This window comes from Myotis lucifugus, unplaced genomic scaffold, assembly GCF_000147115.1.
Source record: "Myotis lucifugus unplaced genomic scaffold, Myoluc2.0 scaffold_504, whole genome shotgun sequence".
Lineage (NCBI taxonomy): Eukaryota > Metazoa > Chordata > Mammalia > Chiroptera > Vespertilionidae > Myotis > Myotis lucifugus.
The window spans coordinates 495,316-518,288 of NW_005871552.1; the positions used below are offsets into that span (position 1 = coordinate 495,316).

Genomic DNA, 22,973 nt, shown 5'->3' on the forward strand with positions numbered 1-22,973 from the left:
CCAGATTGGAGAGGGTGCAGGCTGGGCTGAGGGGACTCCCCCCCCCCCTCCCCTGCACAAATTTTGTGCACCGGGCCTCTAGTGCAGAAATAAAAATACAAAACTGTTTTATGTCCCTCCAGGCAACAGCTTTTGCGATGCTACTGGACAAGAACCCAGCCATCTGAAGGGAGAGTGTCCCTATGAAAACTTTCGTAGGCTGAAATGGGGTAAAGCGAAGAAGCAAAGACCAGTAATTTATATGGAAAAGTTTTTGAGCATTCCCAGACCCGAATTTGACAGGCACATAATATCTCACTTTGTTTAACACGATCAATACACTTAATTACGTCCAGTTTTCTGATAAGAGTAACACCCTTACATGCTCTCCCAGGCTTTTTCTGACACACTAAGGCCTCATCTTGCTGACGGATGTGCAGAGTGGATCCAGATGAAGCTCAGAGGCTCCCAGACACAGTTCAAAGCTGTATGGCTCGATGCTGAGTGGGTTCCTCAAGGAAGGAGCTGATGGGCCGCTCTCACTGCCCAGGGTGCCTGCTGCCTCTATGAGAGCTTGCTGTGAAATAAATGCTAAATGCTATTTTTGCTTTTTGCCTTTTTTCGTAAAAGTGAAAATCCCCGGGTACTATGAAGGTCTGTTGCAAAAGTGAAGTGGCGTAATGTGAACTTTCCAAAAATGTATACCTGTATTGCTATCAGGTTTTCTGCAAGTTAACCCGTCTGTTCTTACAAAGATGCACAATAGCCTTCCTAATCAGTCAGCGTGAGGTTTACTGCCCTAGAAAATCAGATAATCCCCGGGAAGCACAGGCTGTGAGGCAACATCCAGCTCTTTACAGAGAGGGTGCTCAGAACTCACTTTGACCTCTTTCCAAGTTTTGCATACTTGCTCTTGACACTATTAACTAAGAGGTGCATGAAAACAAACCAATCTGCTTTTTCTGTGACTGTCTGTAATTAGATATATAAATGTGGACACTAACCAGTCTCCCATTCTCTCCTCCCACCGCTCACCACCAGTGTTTCATCAGGGACTCTGGAGTCAGACTCTGGGGTTCTATCATTTACAACTGGGTGACGTTAGGTAAATTACTCTGTGCCTCAGTTTCACAGAGTAAAATATTTTAAATAGAAGTACCCTTATAGCTTTGTTATGAGGATTAAATGAGATAACATACCAGTTCCCAGTAAATATGAGCTGCATTACTACTACAAAGAAAGGGTTAATTATTCTAGTAGGGTCTTTATTACGACATTACAACATTTTGAGAAATAACCTGTCTTACCCCTTGTTAAGAAGGGATTTGGTTCTACATTTTAAAGCAGAAGCAAAATAATTAAATCATAGTAATGAGCCAATTAGTTAACTAATAATTAACTTGTTAAGGGATTAATAGATTCTAGATGTGTCAAAGGATAATTCACTTCTTTCAAAGGAACAAAAATGTATGAGTCAGGGGTGGCAGGAAATTAATCTCCGTTAAGACGTCCAGGCTTTGTGCTCACCACATAGTCATTATATGTCAACAAATGAGTATTTCAGAAGGAGAATAGGTGTTTTTTTCTTCCTTAAGGAGAATTGCTACAAAATAATAATAATAAAAAAACACCAAAAGAAAAATATGCTGAAGCCTTAGAAAGTGGATTGACCAAGCACGTCACACGCAATAGCAGTGGTTCAAAGAGCAGTTCAGCTTTAATCATTTATTCTACAGAACAAAAAAGAAACCAAACTAAATACTCTCTGAATCAAAAATTATATTTACTAACACAATGGTAAATATAATGCACTGGGAATTTATGCCCTTTCAGTATGTATTGTTATTTTTACTTTACTCACAGGGTGCTGAGGAAAATACTGAATAAATACACATTTTATTAAAAACACACAAACTCTGTTACAAATTGATATAAATCAGTTATGTCTCCATCCCACCCAAATTTTGGCTTCCATACCCTTAAGTCAAAAAACAGTCCTGTAAGCCACGGAAAACCTGTGGATAAAGACAGTAAATTAAGTACTGAAGTTGAGAATCAAACAGGAAAGAGCTGCAAATCAAAATACAAAGCGAAATAATTAAGAAAAATGGCAACTCATGCAGAAGTCTGGCTACATTTTTATATACTTGAGTCCGAGAAGAGTATTTTCCTACAATGTTGGTTTTTAAGAGGACATTTCTAGGTTAAACTAAACACCAAAGAGAAGGGAATTTCCCTAAAAGAGTTTTCTGAGCCAAAGGAAAATCAAATTATGCTTGAAAAACAAAAGCAAAGACTAATGTCTGCCACGTTGCCCCCACCCACTTCTTCAGATTTGCTTCAGGGTAGGCTTTCCTGTTCAAGGCCATTTATTAATTTTATGCTCTCAACACAACCCAATCTAGATTTAACCCTCTATGTTCCCAATGGGTTGAGGAATGGGACTAAAGTTATTTTTAGTCCCCCATGAGCTGGGAAACTGCATCCTGGCTGTACTAAAACATATGTAGACATGTGAAGCCTCTGATTGAAGAAACAGATCGAAGAAACAGCAACTTATTGTCAAAGGACATTATTTACGGCCACTATTAAAAGTGATTTCTTCTTGTATAATTTTAAGGAAACATAGAGGCACAATGACGTGAACAAGTCAACTTATCACACTATTTCATATGCTCAAGTTTTTATGTAAAAAACATGAAGTAAAATAATGCTGATCTCAGGTTTTTAAAAAGCTAAGCATGAGTTCATATGTATACTGGATGTTTCTGACTTTCAAAGAAAAAGGCAGAGCTAACGAAATGGTGCTAGGATATAAAGTGTTATAGTAATTTTTCAACTGTGCCTTTCTAGTTCCTTTGCCACAAAAAAAATATTTGATAAAAGTAAACACATGATGGTGTATTAAAGGCTTCCCACAACTGGAGACACATTTCAAATACATACATTTAAGTTGGGAGAGGACTCGGCGGGGGGAGCCTTTCATTCATAATGACCACGTAGAGTCATTAGAAACTATCGCTCATGCATCACATATACACGAGACGATGCACCTGTTTTCAAATGTCCACTAGGTACAATGGCAAGAAACAGCACTTGAGAGTCAGGGGCCACTGGCTTTCTAAATACAATGAACACTATTACCTCAGTTGTACTAATAACTCCGATTGTTTAAAACGGTAGCTTTAAAAGCTTATTTTTGAAAATTTAACTTGTAATAAAACCCTTATCAAAGAATGTGCTGTCAGGTTCTTCCTTTTATGTAATGAAAGAACAATAAAAGGCAGGTGGAATGTACAAGAAGAAATAACGAAATAATAGAAACTACATACCTCAAGCTAAACTGATAGGACAGGGTGAATAAAAATGATATTAACCATGATTATTTGAGGTGGTACAGCTATTTTAAAGTTCCTTTTAATTATGATTTTAATGGTATGTGTATCTGACATTTTTGTTTTCTATTCTCAAGGGTATATTTTAACCCTATTTTAAACAAAATTAGTAGCCCAAATCTTTAATCTACCTTAAACTAATTTTTGTCTCTTGTCCTCTTCTCTACGCTCCAAATCTCTGAACAGAGTTCTACAATAACCAATAGGGCTCTTTGATGCCCCTCAATTCATTTCTGCAAGTATCCTTGCAAAATCCACATATACTGTAACTGTATTAACATTCGTTAACATACCAAGAAACCAAGGAATCAGTATGGTTCCGTTTGGAGAGGACAGTTAAAAGCAGTGCTTTTGTTAAAGTTGAAGCCCATTTTGTGTCACATGGTCCACTGTGTCCTCTGAGTTGAGGCTTAGTGTGACAAAGAAAAACATGGCGGACACGAAAGAAACATTACACTGTGGGATATGGCTAGTGGAACTGATGTCTACATCAGCTCTTGAGGTAGAAATTTTACTACTCATTATTAAATATGTGACTAATACTTAAGTCAGCGGTTCTCAACCTGTGGGTCGCGACCCCTTTGGGGGGCGAACGACCCTTTCACAGGAGTCACCTAAGACCATCGGAAAACACATATATAATTACATGTTTTTGTGATTAATCACTATGCTTTAATTATGTTCAATTTGTAACCACAACATGAGGAACTGTATTAAAGGGTTGCAGCATTAGGAAGGTTGAGAACCACTGACTTAAGTTAATAATGTTTAAATATAAAAGTTTAAAAACTGCACAAAGATGGTATGAATGCCCCTTATGTACACCTTAAAAGTCAAATGAAATCAATCGGGTTTACAATGAGTTTTTTTTTCTTTATGAATTTTTTAAAAAAATTTTTTTATTGATTTTCTTTTGAGAGAGAGAGGAAGGAAGAGGGAGAGAGAGAAAGAAGATGAGAAAAACATCAATCGGTTGCCTCCCACACGCACCTTGACTGGGGATCAAATGGGCAACCTATCGGTGTACGGGATGATGCTCAACCAACTAATAAGCCACATCGGCCAGGGTTCTTTATAATTTTTTAAATACATATATATATATTTCTTTAGGATTTTATATAATCTATAAATTGATTTTCCAGTTACTTCCAGTCCTTTTAACTCAACGTAAGGAAGGAAAACAAAATCTTTAGGATGTTAACTATCAGTAAAAACAGAATTCTAAGCATTCCTCACCTACACCATAAAATTCTGTAAATAGGTAATTCATTTTATGTTTTAAAAATACTGGTTTGGAACAACTGAGTGCTACATCTGTATTTATTCAGGTGTCTAGAAAATTAATGGGCCAGTTTTAGAGGTGGTTGTCTTAAATTAGTAGGAGGACACCCCCATGAGTTTTCTTAGAGGCAGACAGGTGGCAGAAGGATGTCTGAGGAAGATGTGGGGGGAAACTGGTCAGGGGTGGCAAAAAAATGTTTCCTTCTCAGAGTTCCAGGGGCCCTCTACAGACAGAGGGTGAAAACACGACTGTGTGCTTTGTCGGTCTGTGCGGCACACATAAACTCCAGCTTGTCTCACAAGTGGCCGTCTATACGCACTTATAGAAACTTTACCTGATCCTGATACACCTTATTCAAAAACTGAACACACGCACTCGGGCGTGGACAGCGCAGGGAGGGAGGGAGAGCTGGCACGAAAAGGTTAAGAAGGTGCTTAAATGCAAAGTTCAGGGAGAAACCTTGGCTTCTGATCCACTGAACTACAAAACACAGCACAATCATTAAAAACATGGGGAGAGAATGAAATACTGAGCTCATCATTAATAATGACCTATCACAGCTGGCAAAGAGCAGTTGACAAGCACAGTCAGGAGGTAAGTAAACAGCCACCATTGTTCATTTTTTCCCTTTCCCTTTCGATAGAATCTCTGCGTAAGAGGTGTGAATGAAGTCATAAAGCTGCTTGGCGTTTGCAGCGTTCCCCAGGATACTTGCGAGCTTGTCTTGTGACAGGCTTGCTAATTCCGCAATGTTCTTCACGTGGCTCATCAAGGAGCGACAGTTTTTGGCATTCACCCCCGGCATCTTTAACAAGAAGTCCTGGGGGCCAGGATTATACTTGTCTGACTCGGGGAGGGTTCCAGAATCCGCTGTGACAGCCATGGCTGTCGCTGCATCAGGCTGCGGCTTATTTTGTTTCAGCTCCTCAAACAGCTCCGCGGTGGCATGAGGGGACGGGCACCAGAGAAGCCGGAGCTTGGGGAAGTGCAGGGTGAGGAGCGTGAGTTTGGAACTAATGTCGTTGCTGGAGATCTCCTGATGGAAGGCGCCTCGGGCAACGAGAGAGAAAGGCTTGCTGGGGTCAAACTCGATCAGCAGCACTGGTCGCTTGTAGTAGCGGGACATGGAGATGCACTGGCTGTAGAGGCGGCCGTTGTTTAAAGAGCCGATCAAATCGCTGATGCTCTTGCGTTCCACACACATTTCTGGAGTCAGAATGTAATCGCCAACCTCTAAGGTCACTGGCTCAATGTCAATGCCCCGACGATGGATCAGAGATGGGAGTTCACTTCGAAACTCACGCATGTCCACCACTATAGTTTGCTGTATACTTTTCTGTTCCTGGCCACCTATTAAGGAAAAGTAGCATTTTAAGTAATGTTTCTGAGGGAGAATTTGTAGAAGATGGAATACAACAATTGAAGTTTAAAATTATTTTTTTATTAATCTATGATGCATGGTTACATAGTACTGTGTTAATATTCCATATTGTTCTATATTTTAAAAAAGGCTTGTTTATAAAGTAAGTAAAGGCAATTTCTCTTAAGCTAAATAGAAGGAATAGGAAAGTTAGAATCAATGGGTGCTTCCTTTCTAACAATGATTCATAAATACCAGCATGTGCTATCACGTTCCCTCTGCAGTCCCTCATCATTGCACTGAACACATTTCACTGGTTACGTATTCCCAGTTCCTAGGGCAGAGCCTGGCACACTGCAGATGCCTAAAAATACTCGCTGAACAAATTGCCTTACGAGCTGTTGGGAACAATTTTGGAACTTTGAGTGCTTTTATCAATGGGTCCCGAGGTGGGAAAACGGAAGACGGTAGGAAAAGCAAGAACACCGTGGAACAGAGCCCCTCACACTGTAATGTGCATGTGAACCACCAGGATCATGTTAAAGAGCAAATTCTGTTGTGTTTTGTTTTTTTTTTAATTCCTAATACCCAGATTTACTCTGTTTTTCAAGTTAAATTTATAGAGGTGGCATTGTTTGCTAACACTATATGTGCCAGGTGGCTGATTCTATAATATATCATCTGTATAGTGCCTTGTGTGCTCACCACCCAGAGTCGAGTCTCCTTCCCTCACCACGTATTTGACCCCTTGTACCCTCTCCCCCTTTCATATCCCACATATAAGTGAAATCATATGGTAAAGAGCAAATTCTATACAGGGGTTGGCAAAAGTAGGTTTACAGTTGAAGTAGGTTTACAGTTGTGAGACTACAAAACAGTTTATTCTTGTATCATTATTTATTAATTATTACGTTATTTATTTGTATTACAACTATAAACCTACTTTTGTCAATCCCAGGCTCTGTCATTTATAACAAGCTCTCAGGGGATGCTACTGCTTCTGGGTTAAAGACTTCACTACACAAAGGCTGTGGTAGGTGGAATAACAGCCTGTAAAGAGGCCCATGTCCTAATCCCCGGAACCCATACATATGTGACTTTATATGCAAATGTGATTAAATTACAGAGCTTAAGATTGGGAGACGACTTGGGATTATCCAAGCAGGACCAAGTGTCCTTACAGGTGAAAGAGGAAAGCGGGAAAGTTAGAGTTGGAACTACTGTCCTTGAAGGTGGATAAGGGGGCCATAAGCCAAGGAATGCAGGCAGCCTCTAGAACCTGGAAAGGAAAGGGGTTCTCCCCCAGACCCCCAAGGAGGAATGCAGCCCTGCCAACACCTTCATTTTAGCCCAGTAAGACCCACAGGACTTTGGAATTATCTATCTATATATATATATATAACCTTAATATGCAAATAGACCGAACGGCCGAACAACCGAATAACCAGTCACTATGACATGCGCTGACCACCAGGGGGCGCACGCGGAACATGGTGGGCATCGGCAGCAGGCAGCAGAGCGCGGAACATGGCAGGTGTTGGCTGCAGCGTGATGGTGGAGCAGGTGAGCAGGGACGCCAGACCAAGGCAGGGCACCAGTTGCTGTCATCGGGGTGGGCCTCTGGTGGTTACTGAAAATTCTTTGCTCCCATGTGCTGTGGTCCCGCCTGGTGCTCGCACCTGCTGCTGGTGCCAGCCCTGCTCGCACCCACTGCCGGCACCGATCACTTAGTGCCATCAGCAGGTGTGAGTGGCAGCTGCGAGCGGCAGCTGCCGGGCCCCGATCACCCCTCAGGGCTTCTCCACCTCCCCCTGCTCCTGAGGGGCGATTGGGGCCGGCAGCCGCCATTCACACCCACTGATGGTGTGGAGTGATTAGGGCCAACACCAGCAGCGGGTGTGAGCAGGGCCAGCGCCATCAGCGTGTGGGAGCGGGAGCGGGGCTGCCGGTAGAGAGGGGACTGGGGGCTGTGGTGGGAGGGGCCGGGTGGGGGCGTGAGGATGGGCCGAGACCTGCCCCTGTGCCCACCACAGCTTCGTGGCCCACAGTTCCTTTCAATGTGCACGAATTCATGCACTGGGCCCCTAGGAAGATAATAATTGTAACATAATTAATGTGTGTTGTTTCAAGCCACTAAGTTTGTGGTAATTTGTTCCAGCAGCCATAGGCAACTAACACAGGGCTCAGAGGACTGAACTCAAAAGGACAGATTTCTGTGAGTAGCTTTCTGAGTGGTACCTCCACACTCAAATCTATCTTCCTTCACACTGCCTTACATTCTAAAGTTCTGCATGAAATGCCACCAACCTGTTCAAGTTAATAGGAATCTTCTTCCAAAAGACCTAGATGCTCTGAGGCACTGTTTCCCAAAGGATGATCCAAGGACCACTGAGACGCTTTCAGATCTACTGAACTGGAATGCCTATGAACTGAGGCCTGTAAGTCCACAGTTTTAACAAGCATCTGAGGTTATTTTTATTTCTTAATAATCCTCACCCAAGGATATGTGTTTATTGATTATAAAGAGAGGAAGGTAGAGAGACAGAAAAGAGAGAGAGAGAAATTATCGATGTGGGAGAGAAACATTGATCAGCTGCTTCCCGTACACACCCCGACCAGGAAACAAACCTGCAACCTTTGGGTGTATGGGACGACACTCCACCCAACGGAGCCACCTGGCCAGGGCTGAGGTTATTCTTAATTACACTAAATTCTGAGACCTACTGCTCTGACTGTGCTTGACGCCACCAAAGGTTAAATCAACTCAATCATATTGCTTTTCTCTGTCACTTGACTGATCTCAGCTGCTGCCATGGGGAAATGGATGCGGGAATGGGAAATATTATTCCTGGGTCAGGGTGTGATTGGGACTCAGCAGGTCTTGGTGGTCTGCTGCAGTTCGGATACTGCACAGCAATGAGAGTGCACACCCCTGGGATCTGGAGAAGCTTCAAGAAGCAATAAACAAATCCAGAAAGATAAGTGGGAATGTACCTAAACAACTCATCTATCTCTGGTTAAACTGGCTTCTTCCAGTTAAGATAAGAACCTAACCACCATTTACAAAAATTTCTTTGCAAAAGTACATTCAGTCTCAACTAACCACATTTAAAAGCAGTGCTGAAACATAGCTAATTTCCAAGCTGGGGTGCATCAACTACACCCCCTTATTTTACAGGTGAGGAGCCTGAGGTTCAGGAAGGACACAGGGTTACTAAATGGCAGAGTGGAGACTGGGTTTGGGAGCAGACATCCATTTTTAAGTTTGATGAGAAAACCAAGTCTCGGCATAGAAACTCTGGAATCTCACAGCCTCCGTTAGAGGCAACAGGAGGGCAGGACTCACCTGCTTTCCGAGTGTCGGTGGGATCACCTGCCGACTGGGAGCCTCTTACCAGGTCTAGGTTTGTTTCACTTCTGCCTTCCCTTTCTTCCGGGACAACCATGCTAGCCTTTTCCCTGCGAGAGAAAAACACTTTAAACATTTTGGAATTAATTTAGAAATTCCAGACTTTCATCTTTTGTAACTTATAATATAGAAAATGACCAACATGACTATAGTGGTAAAAAAGAATACAAGAAATACTTGAGAAGTCAATATGCCCAGACAAGTGATGGACAAGAAAACGATTTTTTGGTTGGGTACTACTTCCCATCTCCCAGAGTTAAAAAAGCTGCTGTTTATTTTCTATTTTATACGTTCTTTAAGCACTTTCAGACATGAAATAAGCATGTAAAAACACTGCAGATAAATTATTGAAACATTTAATCAAAAAACATGCTAATATGTTATTGAGCATTAAAAATAATTTAAATAATTTATATTCCAACTAGAGGCCGGGTGTACGACATTCATGCACTGGGGGGTGGGGGGGGGTAGGGGTGTCCCTCAGCTGAGCCTGTGCCCTCTCACAGTCTGGGACCCCTTGGAGGATGTCTGCCTGCCAGCTTACAGTCAGACATCCACCGAGGGGTCTTTGGTGCTGCCACGGCGGAGGGAGAGGCTCCCACCACCGCCGCTGCGCTCTCCAGCCATGAGCCTGGCTTCTGTGGGAGCGCACTGACCACCAGGGGGCAGCTCCTGCATTGAGCGTCTGCCCCCTGGTGGTCAGTGCTCATCATAGTGACTGGTTGTTCTGCCATTCAGTTGATTTGCATATTAGGGTTTTATTATGTAGGATACTTTGGGAGTAATCATAAATAGGGATGGTTAAAAATCAATGATTTTAGAAAATAAAATATACATAATGGAACTCCGATTTTAAAAAAAACCATTAATCACTCAATTTTAAAGGAAAAAATCAGGGTTGATTCAAGAAAGCAAATTTCCAACTGAGATTTAAACAAAAAAAATCAGCATCTCAGCACTGATTCACTCACTGGTGCATTTATTTAAAAATATTTATCAGTGTGCCTATGTGCTGTGCTAGGTACTCTAGATGCAAAGATAGTTACACGATAATTCTTGTCTTCAAGGGAGCTCAGTACCTTATACTGCTTAAATCAACACAACTGCACATTCATAACAAAGATTTGTAATCAGGAACTACAACCATGATAAAATCATCTATAACCAAAGAAAAAGTACGTTATATTCTTTTTTTTTTTTTTCAGAGAGGAAGGGAGAGAAAGAAACATCAATGATGAGAGAGAAAATCATTGATCAGCTGCCTCCTGCATGCCCCCTACTGGGGATTGAGCCCACAACCTGGGCATGTGTCCTTGACTGGAATCAAACCCAGGACCCATCAGTCTGGAGGCTAACGCTCTATCCACTGAGCCAAACTGGCCAGGGCCTTGAAACAGCAAGTACTGTTTGTGTCCAAGTAGTACAAGATATGACAGACAAGAACAATAAGGCTGTTCTCTTCCCTGTAGGGCTTCCTACTGAGTTGAGGAAACAAAGCAACCATGAGAGATGGGAGAACATGGAACAAACTGCACTAAAAGAGACGAGGGTGAGGTGAAACAGAAGAGCAATCTTCAATATTAACTAATAATTTCAACAAGGGTTAAACAGCAAAGACTTTCCAAACGAAAGGAAATGAAACCAGATGGACCAATTCCCCAACCACTCTGGATGACAAAGGAGATTTTAGAGCTGGGTACCACTAAATGATAGCACTGAAGAATAGATATTATAATTTTAATTTCCATTCTATTTGAAACGATATACAAACGCACAGTTATAATCAGTACATCATTTTAGACGCAAGGTGTTAGACAGCAGTTCCGGTTCAATTTTTCCTCCTTATCCTCAATACCAGTGCCAAGTGTTGCCTGCTGGAAAATTCTTTACAATGACAATGGCTCTGGCAGCCGCTCATTACGTTCCATTGTATCTACTAGACTCTAGTTGAGGACAAAGAACCAATCATTCAAAAAAATTATTGCTCTTAAATTTCTTTTTCTTTCACATTTGGGTTAACATTGAGATTTTCTCTCTTTTTTTCTATTCTTTACACTGGCTAAGCTGCACATCACACCTGGGAGCACTCCCCTCTCCTGATGGATTTGTAATCTGTGAGTGGCGGGACAGCATGGTGCAGTGCAGACTCTGGAGAATCCTTATTTCCTGGATTTGAAATCACTTACTGTCTGTGTGATCTTAGGCAAGTCATTTAATGGCTCAGTGTCTCGATTTCATCTGTAAAATGGGGATAATAAAACCTACCTCAAAAAACTGTTACAAGGATTCTATGTAAGGCACTCGGAACAGGGCCTGTCACATAGTTAGTACTATAAAAAAGGTTAGCTGTTATTATAAGTCCACTTTTCTTTGTTTAACCTGTTTTTATTGATTTTAGAGAGTGAGGAAGGAAGAGGGAGGGAAACATCGATGAAAGACAAACAGTGATGGTCTGCCTCTTGCATGCCTCCTCCTGCACAACCCAAGCATGTGCCCGAACAGGGAATCGAACCAGCAACCTTTTGGTGCACAGGACAACGCCCAATCAACTGAGTCATACTGGCCAGACCTAAGTGTACTTTTCTTATAATGTGGTAACCTTACCCCCTAATCATCCATGATTATGCTAAAAAACTGAAGATTACTTTTAAGTGATTCCACAACTGTTTCAATCAATATTGTTAAATAAAACAGCCAGTTTACCATTAAATGTTATAACATAACTGCAAACTGGGTCTGAGAAAAAATATAGTCCTGAAACCACAGCTGTGAGGAAAATATTGTCTTCTCAAATTTAACAGAAATCTGCCATAATTATATTCAGTCCCTTGCTTTCACCATTTACATAATTATTCAAGTACTCTCTGTGACAGACACAAAATAATTTAAAAATTCAGATTCTTACTTCCATTTAATCTAAAATACTGAAGTTTCTTATTTTCCCTTCAACATCTTCAGTGATGCGTGAATTGCTTGTACATGACAATATAGGGAGGAGGCGCTGAACTGAAGTCTCTTCCAATGGGCCTTTACTCAAGCCCTCATGCTAACCATTTTGTGATCATATTTTCTAGTTGTAACATTTCAGATAATCTTGCCCCTTTCCTTTGAAAAGCAGTGACCTTTCCAAAACTATGTGTACTCAGAATGTTATTACTAATTTTCCGATCCAGGGAGCATTTTATTATAAATACTTAGAAGTGCAATCTTTTTTCTCTTTACTCATCTGTAATCTACTCATCTGCAGTCCCATCAAACAATCTTTTCATCACCAGCTCGCTTGCTTGATTCATTCTTCTCTGGCTATTTTAAATAGTCGCACTGCTTTTATTCTTACATCACCCATGAAGGAGGTCCTGGCAAAAGCACATTATCTGACTCTGACATTAAATTTTTCTCCAAGTACAGGTTCAGTGCAAATGCCCTTTCAGCAATGCACCTCACATATATTTTGCTTTTCAAAACAAACACTTCCCAAATTCCCCAGGTTTTCTGAGAAAGTAAGTATTTTAAGATTCTAAATAGTATTACTCTCTGCTATTTAATATGGGAAGATCTAACTTATAATAAGTAGACAATCACCATTGAGAGAGTTTAGAAAATTATGCCAGACCTTAGATAAAATTACATTAACATCTGCAATGGAGACTATTGTATAGATTGAAATGTAGGAGACAGTCCACATTCCGGGTTCTGCTGAGTAAGATTTCCAGTAAGCGCCAGGCTTATCCACACCTCATCACCGAGCCCTCTATCTACAGAATTACTTACATAAACCAGGAAGGACCTGGGGTCCCCAATACCGTGCTACAATCTGCTAAAGTACTCTTCTCCCTGCTGTACCAGAGAAGAGGCAGCCTCATGAAGGAAGCCCGGGGCATAAAAACTCACCTCCTCAGTACCTTCCTCCCCACACCCGATGGGGCTCCTCAGGCGACAGCACTGTGCAGGAAGTGTTAACTCAGCAGGCTTGGGCTGCTCAAACCCTGCACATTCCTAAGAAAGGCCCGTCTCCTGGGGACTGGCCCGTGGCCAGCTTCTGGGAGATGAGCTCTGAGCCCCTGGAGCATTCTGCCTGGTTTCTGTATGCCTGAGGCCTGGGGCCACACAGCACCAGTTGGATCAGATGCTTTATGCTAAAATGTGTTTTTGCTTCAGGGGTAGAGTCTGTCAGGTTGGTACTCTGTGTCTGTGAGACTGACCTTCAATAAAGATGCTCAGCTGGGCTCCCCTGTGGACAACACTGCGTGAGCCGTCATGCACTGCTGCTGGAGAATTAAGCTCGGCTGTGTGACTCCTCTGGGAGAGGACACCCAGAAGCCTATGCCTGGATCTGCCCGGGCTTTGCCCCAGGTGCTCTTTCCCTTGGCTGATTGTCATGGGTATCCTGTTGTTGTAATAAACCGTAACTGTGTGAGATACCCGTGGGTCCTTCTAGTGAATCACCGAGCCTTAGGGTAGTCTTGGGGATCCTCAACAGGAAGACCAATGTGAGTAACCTAATCTGAATATTTTAGCTTTATGTGCTCATTTGTAACGTGGTGGCACTTACTTTAATCACAGAAACCGTAAGCAAAGGATGTTTTAAAAAGAAAGAAGGAATGTTTAGAAGGTACCAGCCCACATCCAGGATCACCAGTTCTCTGACTCCATCTCCTAAATCTCTCTTAAATCTGTTCCTCTCTCCTCATCAACTGGATCTTGGCTACCACCTTCTCAGACAATTGCAATAGCTTCCTGACTACTTTCCCTGCTCCATCCATTCCTCAGTTTGATGCCAGAGGGAGCCTTTAAAAGTATACTTAGAACTCTTCAATGGTGTCTCACTGCCTTTGGAGTCAGGTCTTAAATCTTTCAACAGCCTTCTTGCACCTCTGAACCTTCATACACACCCTTGGTCAACACAACCCCCTGTCCACCTCGTCTACCTAGCGACTAGCACACATTCATGTATCAGCTTAAAGATCACTTCTGCAGTGAGGATGTCCCTAGTCTAACACTGGGTTAGATCTCTTTGACACACTCTCTTGTTACACCCATCTCTTTTACCTTCATAGCCTGCAACACTCTGCACGTGTCAATTTATTTTAATATTCATTGAATGCTTAATTATTTAATGTTTGTCTTTTTCACTAGAGGACAAGTTCTTGGAGGGCAGAGACATTTTCTGCACCACTGCTGTAACTTAAGCACTTTAAAATAAGCACAGGGCTTGGCACATAATAGATGCTCAATAAATATCTGTTGACTGAATCTTGGGAAAGTAAAGATATAGAAGACACAGAGGCACTAAAAACTTTGGACCAAGAACAGATAGTCTATATAATACCTAGTTTGTTATAACTCTTTCTGAAGTACTTCTTCAAAAAACGTGCAACCCCCCAAACACATACCATATAAACCATTCCACAAAACATGTTAATAGAAAATATATTTCCATAGGCTGAAAGGACTAATAATTGTATGACTAGAAGCTGGAAGACTCCATGAATAAGGCATGTCACAATCACAGAGGAGGGAAAAGATATATCCACGTGGTATGCTGAGCCCCTCCATGGGGACTCAATGGCACTGATTCACTCAACACCCCTGGACAAACTGGGTCTGTATATATTTTATGCATATACTGAGAGTCCACAGCCAGTGTTGGAGGATGGCTGTCGACTCTGAAATTTTGCCCAGGGCCCTGGCAGGCTAGCTACCACGAAAAAGGGTCTCTGCCTTCTCACTGCCATTGATACACTGCCAATGTTAGAGGCCTGGAAGATGGGTATAGCCGTTATTCTCAGCTCAGGTCATAGTCTCTTCTGGTCTAACCTTTTCTCTGCCTCAACTCCAGGATGCCCTGTCCAGCCCTGCCCTGGCTTCTGAGGCCCCTAATGGGATCATTTGATCCATTTTCCCTCACCAAGCTGTGATCTCCTTGACAATGTCCCTGGTGGGAGGTTATCAGATTTCTCAAACACTACCAGGGGTGAGAGGTAGCCATCCTGCCAGGAACCAATTCCAGCATGTCATAATTTCAAGAGTTTCATCAAAAGGTTGATGAAACTTGGGAACTCAACAGGGTTGAGTCACACATGTAGTCACCTGTTGGGAATGGCTAAAGGCATTTCCCCAAACCTGAATAGTAAACTGATTGTGGCTGCCAGACAGTTAAAGGGCATCTTAATCTACATGTTATTGCCTCCTACTGGCCAAACACCTGGATAGCCGTAGGCTATTCCCCAAACTGACAATGGACTCTGTACCCTTTGAAACCTTACCCTTTGAAGTGTATTACCTCCACCTTGCCTTAGGACAAATTGTGTTAATAAAAGCAAGGGTCCTAGACAAGGAGGAAGTCTTCAGTTCCTTTAGCTGAAGGTCCTCTGACCCCCAATGCCTTTCAAAATTATAACTTGTCTCCGGGCTCTTTAATAGTCTCTGGATTCCTATGTCATCTGCGTGCAGCCTTTTCCAGATTCCTGAACCCTTCTTGATGCTGGGACATGAACCCCGGCACCATCCAGTGTGTGAATATCTCACTGACAAACATTTTCCTTATATTAAACTAAGAAGCCTTTTCTATTTAGATGTAGAACACTCGTAGGACGAGATATGTAGGACACTCGTTCTCAAAAGCATACACTTATGTTCAGATAAAGATCACACCTTTTCAAAAATATTTTCCCAGAGCAATCTACTGATCTAAACTGACCTGGATGTAAAAAGTATTTCCCAGTAAATAGCCAAGCAGTCACGCACCACAGACAATGCAAATTGTACAGGGATTTTTAAAAAATCATAGTTCAAAGGAATGGGAGAAATCTTGTGCATGGGGAGAGGAAGAGAGAGTTTTAAGAACATATACCTTAGAAAAGCAGTATTTTAGTTATATTTCTTTACAGGCACATTTCTAATATCCTATGAAAGCACTGAAAAGCAACTGGAGATGGGTTTACCTACATGTGATCCTCCCCAACCTCTCCTCCTCTCCATCCTCCCAGAGGGCTGTTAGACATTGCCCTGCCCAGAGAAGCCTTTCCAATAGAGTCCCTGCTTTCCTACTGTCTATGCATTACCTGATGAGTTTTTCAAAAGCTTCCTTTTCTTTCCGCAAAGCAGTGAGATAACGTTGTTCTTCGGTCGAACCTCCGTATATGAGAAAGTAAACCCTGCAAGTGAGGACAGAACTCTTTTAGATTGCAAAGACGTAACTTGTAATCCCTGAAAGGAAGAGCATAGCATTTGAAATCAGCAACCTGAAGTGCTCAAATAGTAAATATTGGACTAAGGATACAAGTTCCATTAACCATACTGAAATTTAGCTGCCTGAACCCCACCTGTTAAAGGTCTCACTGCCACATGGGTCTTTTCTTTTGCCAAAGGAAGAACAGAGTTTAGGTAAACAGTGAAATAGAACGAGAGGGATAGAATAATTCTTTCCTTATATCTACAAACAAATCAGAAAACACAAAATCTCAGTGGCTTCTCTATTTTCAATGTTTCTTTGCATCTCTGCCAAACAAGCATTTAAGAAGTTGGACAGTCGTCGTAAAAAGCAGCTTATGAAAGTGCATGTTAGTGAGAAGTAAACAAATGAAATCTATATGAACTTTATCTTCACAAGCAATTTCTCAGTTCTTTCTTCTTCATGTCTTAACAGCGCTGAGTCATCGCACATTTTACATAAGCACACAGACACTGAAGACATATGGGTTACAACAGGCTCCTCAAGGAATAACTTGATATATGCTTTTCTTTTAGAAAAGGTCTGCTTTTCTACCTTGCTTATTGCTATGAAGATGAATTAAGCACCGTTTCTGTCCCTTTCCTGCACCTTCTATCAGAGATATTTCCCTTTTGCAGCCCTCGATTTTTCTTTTAGACTTCACCTTCCTAGATTCTTTGAAGTGTGAACAGGGAAGAGACCACTGGACAATGAGTCCAGAGACCTTAGCTCTTCCATGAATGTGCCACATGGCTGAGGGAAGTCGTTCACCATTTGTGGGCTTCCATTTCCCTCTGACACAGTGAGCAGCTGAATTCCCAGGTTCCTTCTGATTCTGACATTTTGTTTGCAAATATCACACGATTTTATTCTCAGGCAACAAAGAACCGACAAGCTATCTACAAAGTTGATCAATGGCAAAGTATGAAAAATTTACCAGCCTATAATTATTTTACCAGCTTCATCTAATCTCTTCATTCTGCATTATTTCTGATCCACTTCCTCCATTCATCTCTACTCTGAAAGGCTGCATTCGTTAAACTGCTAGAAAAAATTTCTTTGGCTCTGTTTTGTGGTTCAGACTGTGTTCAGGATATTAATTTTGTTGTTTATTTCCCCTCAGATAACTGGAGAGCCAGAACACTATATTCTTTGGGAGGCATCATTTTCTCATCTGATATTTCTGTAGATTGTTCGCCTGATTATTTCTTGAAACTCAAGAAAACTTGGCACAATAATTCCTCAAATACTTTAGTTTTATGTGAATGTAACTCAGAGTCACTTCTTAAAATTTATAAGAAAGACATTTTAGAAGACTGAAATTATTTAGCTGAGTCATAATGACATTAATTTTGGGGAGAAGCCAGGATATAAATTTCCTAGACTTGTTTAGATAGAGCACCCCATAAGGTACAAACCAGTGCATAAAGAATATGGAACATAACAGAGCAGCAAGTAATGAGATCACGAGCAGTCCTCTGGACTCACTGTCATGCTACATTGGATATCCTTCCTATGCACACTCCCAGATTCATCAGAGAGCAAAATAAGGTTTCATAAATGTAACCAACACATAACAACAGAATGTGAAAGATAAGAAAACCCACATGCAACAGGGATAGTTTCGGTGCTAAATCCTAAAGAACTGTGAATGTGAAGCCTTCAAGATGCAGTTCACACTCCACACTCTTTATAACTTGCCTGAGCGGTTTCCCGGGCCTACTTGCCCTGTAAATCTCGAGTTGACGCACGAACGTTAGCTCTGCGTCATACAGAACCACGTATCTTGGCTCTACTTCGTGGAGTACCCTCGTCAGGGCATAGGGGTCGCTACAACCCAGAAGTGGGTGGATGATGATGAGGGGGTCTTTCAGAATTCCGTAAGCGGCATCCGATGACAAGTTTAAATCAAACTCCTCCTGCTTGATTTCTTCTAAGCAGCTCTCTGGGCTGCTGCATAAGTCTCTAGGGTATCCTTCTTTGCTATCCCCTTCCTCTTCAAGTTCTTCAGGTTTCTCCATCATCTGAGTTAACGTTAACTTCTGTTTTTTCTTTTTGAGAGCCCGTTCTTTGGTAGGAGCTCTTTCTTTGTTTTGGGGGTCTTTGGGTCTTTTGTTAGATTTCACAGTTCTCTTTGCACCATCCTCCTTTCTGAAAGCCGCCCACACTTCTTCAGCTTTGCTCTCCTTCTCAAAGGCTTTCCTGTAGAGTCTCAGCAAGAAGGCCTCGGCTCCCAGGGTGATATACTCTCTTAGCTGGGAACACGTTCGGTCATCACTTGCACAAATAAGCACTTGACCTAAAATTAGAAAACAATATTATGTCACTATTCCCCATGGGCCCCCTCACCCCTTTCCTCACAAGGAAGACACATTTTATCTCTTGGTGCTAAAGACAGAACATTTATAATTTGTTTAAAAAGGGTCTTAGATGCAGGATCATGTAAAACTTTAAGTTGAAGCCAGAAATATTTAATCTTATGAAAGATTAATGTATAATGGAGGCTTTTAAAAATCTCTTATTAATTAATAATTCCCAGAGAATCTTATACACCAAAATAAATTCCAAGTGGATTACAGAGTCAAATGTTAAATATTAAATTATTTTTAAAAAAGGTGACTCTTTTTCATCTGTCTGGCTACAGATGATTTTCTAGGCTTAAAAGCAACAGAAAAAATCTCAGGAAGATCGATATCTATAAGTTAAGACCGACTCTATAAGAATAAAACACTGTGCATTAAAAAACAAAAGACAAAAAAAGAACGTTATGCAACAATGATAAATGTTAGTATCTTTACTGTGTAAAAGATGATATAAACTAAGGACATAGCCTAAGTTGGCAAAGAAAACTAGGACAAAAGAGGAAATGCATTTGAGAAAATACTGAACTTATCAAACATCAAAACGTAAAACAAGATAACATTTTTCTCCAATCAAATTGATAAATTACACCTACACTAGAGGCCCGGTACAGGACATTCGTGCACTGGGCGGGGGGGCGGGGAGCCTCCCTCAACCCAGCCTGTGCCAGTCCGGGACCCCCAAGGGGTCCTTAGCGATGCCACGGAGGTGGGAGAGGTTCCTGCCACTGCCTCTGCATTCACCAGCCTTAAGCCTGCTGGCGAGCCTGGCTTCTGGCTGAGCGACACTTCCCCTGTGGGAGCGCACTGACCACCAGGGGACAACTCCTGCATTGAGCGACGCTCCCCCTGGTGGTCAGTGCACGTCATAGCGACCGGTTGTTCTGCTGTTCGGTTGATTTGCATATTAGCTTTTTATTATATAGGATGTGCACATATACACACAAGTAGATAGACTCTCTAGTCATTGTTACCTAAGTGAAAAAGAAATAAACTCTTATACTGCTAGAAGAAATGAAAGTTGATAAGAACTTTTTGTAAATCAATGTGGTAATATGTTTCAAGAACTTTAAAATGTTAGTATCATTTGACTCATCAATTCTAAATCCAGAAATTTCATCTACATATGACTTTATCAATGTGAAATAGAAGATACAGGAAAAGAAGGCTAGAAGGAATTGTGCCAAAGTTACTAACATTGTTAATAAATGCCAATGTTAATAACATGGCTGCCAGACACAATTTTTTGCCTTCTCTTTTTTCTGTATATTTTTTATTTTTCTAGTTGAGCATGTGTGACTTTGGTCTGGGATAATATCACCAACACATTTACTAATAAAAGGATTGTATGCTTGCCTTTATTGCTTTGCAGGATTTCAAAGACTCAATTAGTTTAAAAATCTAGTTTTCTTTTATTTTCTGTTTGGTTTTATTTTTTTAATTTAGGCCAGGCTTAGTCTATGTTAATCTAGTATACTCATGTTTGAAGAAAGCAGCCCTAAAAGTTGGAATTTTTGTAAGGCTAAGTCAATGTCACCCTATATAATAGTTTAGGCTTCCCTGAGAAGATACTTGCTGAGAAAATAAAACATAAGACCCTTTAGCTTGCTCCTTGGGGATTCCAGATTTCAAGCCTGGTAAATATATATGTGGAGATTAGCTGTGTCTTTAAATAGAATTCCTGGGAACCCAACCAGTAAAAGAACCTGCTTTCATGAATACATAGTGATTTAACCTGGAGAAAGTCATACAGATAGGGGACTGCTGCTATATTTCTGTGTTCATTTGGCAGTTACTCTCCTACATTTTATAAACAAAGTAGTAAGCTATTTTTAAAGAGCTAATAAAAAAGACTCATTGGCTTGATTTTGAAAGCAGATGTCAGCATCTTCCTTTTCCTACCTGGACCACCAAGGGCTTCACTCTCCGAATTTTCTGCTTCAATTTCTTTCAGTACTTCAGTCAGTGCTTCCCACTTTGGGTTGCTTTCCAGGACCAGTTCCTTTTTTGTTTCTGTAAAGAAATAAAAGATAATCTCATTCTATGTGAGAATTTTTACTCACGAAGTATTCTGAAGATTTTCAAATCAATAGATAACACAAGCATCACTCCATAAGCCCATTCCTTTGGGCTTCCTCCTTAATGCCAGGGAGAATCTGTTTCCTTGAAAGAAGTCTCCTTGTGGTTTAAATCAAAGGCACTTCAGACCAACATTAATACAAATTTCATAATGCCTTGATAGAAAGTGATATTCAAGGTCACTAATAAGAGGTAAGTCTGTGTTAGCTGTCAATTGTGATGCTATATATGACCTGCTATACAAAACAATCAGTAGAAAGGAACAGTATTCACTGTTTCTAAAATCCCCATGATTTTCACAATCCTGAACATAAAATAGAATTAGACACAGTCAAATTTTTATTTCACAACACTAATATGTTTAAGTTTTAAAAGAGATCTTTGAACCAGAAAGTAAGCAGTAACCTTATCCCATGCCTTAAGAAACCAATGATTTTTGTTGTTGAGCTGTATGAGTTCTTTACATATTTTGGATATTAGCCCCTTATCAAAGATACTGTTTGCAAATATCTTTTCCCATTCAGTTGGTTGCCTTTTTGTTCTGTTGGTTTCTTCTGTGCAGAAACTTTTTAGTTTGGTGTAGGTTGCGAGTATCATGTCAGTAAAATAAGTCAGATGGAAAAGGACAAGAATCATATGATTTCACTCACACGTGGGATATAAAACAGAAAACAACAAATGAACAAACAAAATAAACAAACTTATAGACACCGTCAACAGTATGGTGGTTATCAGAGGGGCAAGAGGTCAAATATATGGTGATGAAAGGAGACTACACAATGCAGTATACAGATTATGTATTATGGAATTGTACACCTGAAACTTATATATTATTAACCAATATTACCCCAATAAATTTAATTTTAAAAACTTAATGATATTAATTATATTGGAATAAAATATATATTTGCCTCATTCTAGTACATTTATGTTCTCTAAAAACTAAAGGGATGTTAAAATGTCCCACTAAGACTTTAAGTGCCCCAACTAGTAATTACTCTGAAGTTAAAATAAAAATCTATACTTCTTTTGTAGCAGTAAGAATACACTCGACTGATACTTGGCATTTGTTACTTGGAACTCCTGGATTATGGATTCTAAGGATTTGCCATGGTGAATACGTTTTTCTTTTGTTTGTTTTTTGCCGTGGTGAATACTTTTAACGTACATTACATATGTTACATATAACCTACACTTAACAGACAGGTACACATTTTCACATGGCCAAAAAGGATTTAAAATTTCAGTGTAAACTGATAAGCAATTCCACACCAAATACTGAAATAAAAGACACATTTAAAGACTCAAGCCTACAAGATACCTTGCTCTTCTTTAATCTCCACTTTTTCCGACATTTTGCCTTTTTTACTCATTTTGGCATCTGGAACACGATAAACCCTTGCTCGAGCATTTACAAACATCGAGGTGCTGGAGTCAAGAAACAGCCAACCTAATATAAAGAATTAAAAAAAAAACACCTTCAAATTTTAAAGAATCTCTCACGGTTCCATGATCTATATATACACCTGGCTGCCATCTTGTTCTTCTCTGAACCTGTGGCCTCTATCACGGTTTGGTTAGAACAGTGGTTTTCAAAGTGTGGCCTATAGGCTCTTGGGGGACCCCAACATATTTTCACGGGGTCTATCTTCATAATAATACAACTTTTCTCATAATAATACTATTATTTGACTTTTCCCCCCTGCATCGACATTTCCTATGACGGAGCAAAAGCGTTAGTACGTAACACTGCTGGTGCCTAAGCACCATCAAGGCAGTGGAACCAAAGTGTACTAACCATCAGTGCATTCTTCATTTCGATGCATTTGCCGTTTATCACTCAAGAAGGTCCCTGAGGAAGCAGTAAAAATTATGAATCCTATTAAGTCTTGGCCT

The 22,973-nt window shown here is 40.8% G+C and overlaps 1 protein-coding gene across 2 annotated transcripts in view; it reads right to left on the minus strand.

The window, feature by feature from the left end:
* Positions 1-4,380: 4,380 nt before the first annotated feature.
* ERCC4 (ERCC excision repair 4, endonuclease catalytic subunit) overlaps positions 4,381-22,973 on the minus strand; it is a 28,451-nt gene continuing 9,858 nt past the window's right edge. Inside the window, exons 6-11 of one of the 2 annotated variants that reach the window (XM_006103752.3) lie at positions 22,399-22,527; positions 20,901-21,011; positions 18,340-18,937; positions 16,490-16,582; positions 9,363-9,475; positions 4,381-6,006 (exon numbers count right to left, since the gene is read on the minus strand). In XM_006103752.3, the coding sequence (XP_006103814.1) occupies positions 5,273-6,006; positions 9,363-9,475; positions 16,490-16,582; positions 18,340-18,937; positions 20,901-21,011; positions 22,399-22,527 (1,778 nt within the window). In that variant the 3' untranslated portion in view covers positions 4,381-5,272. The remainder of the gene's footprint in view (positions 6,007-9,362; positions 9,476-16,489; positions 16,583-18,339; positions 18,938-20,900; positions 21,012-22,398; positions 22,528-22,973) is intronic. The other variant, XM_023744977.1, reaches the window with a different exon arrangement.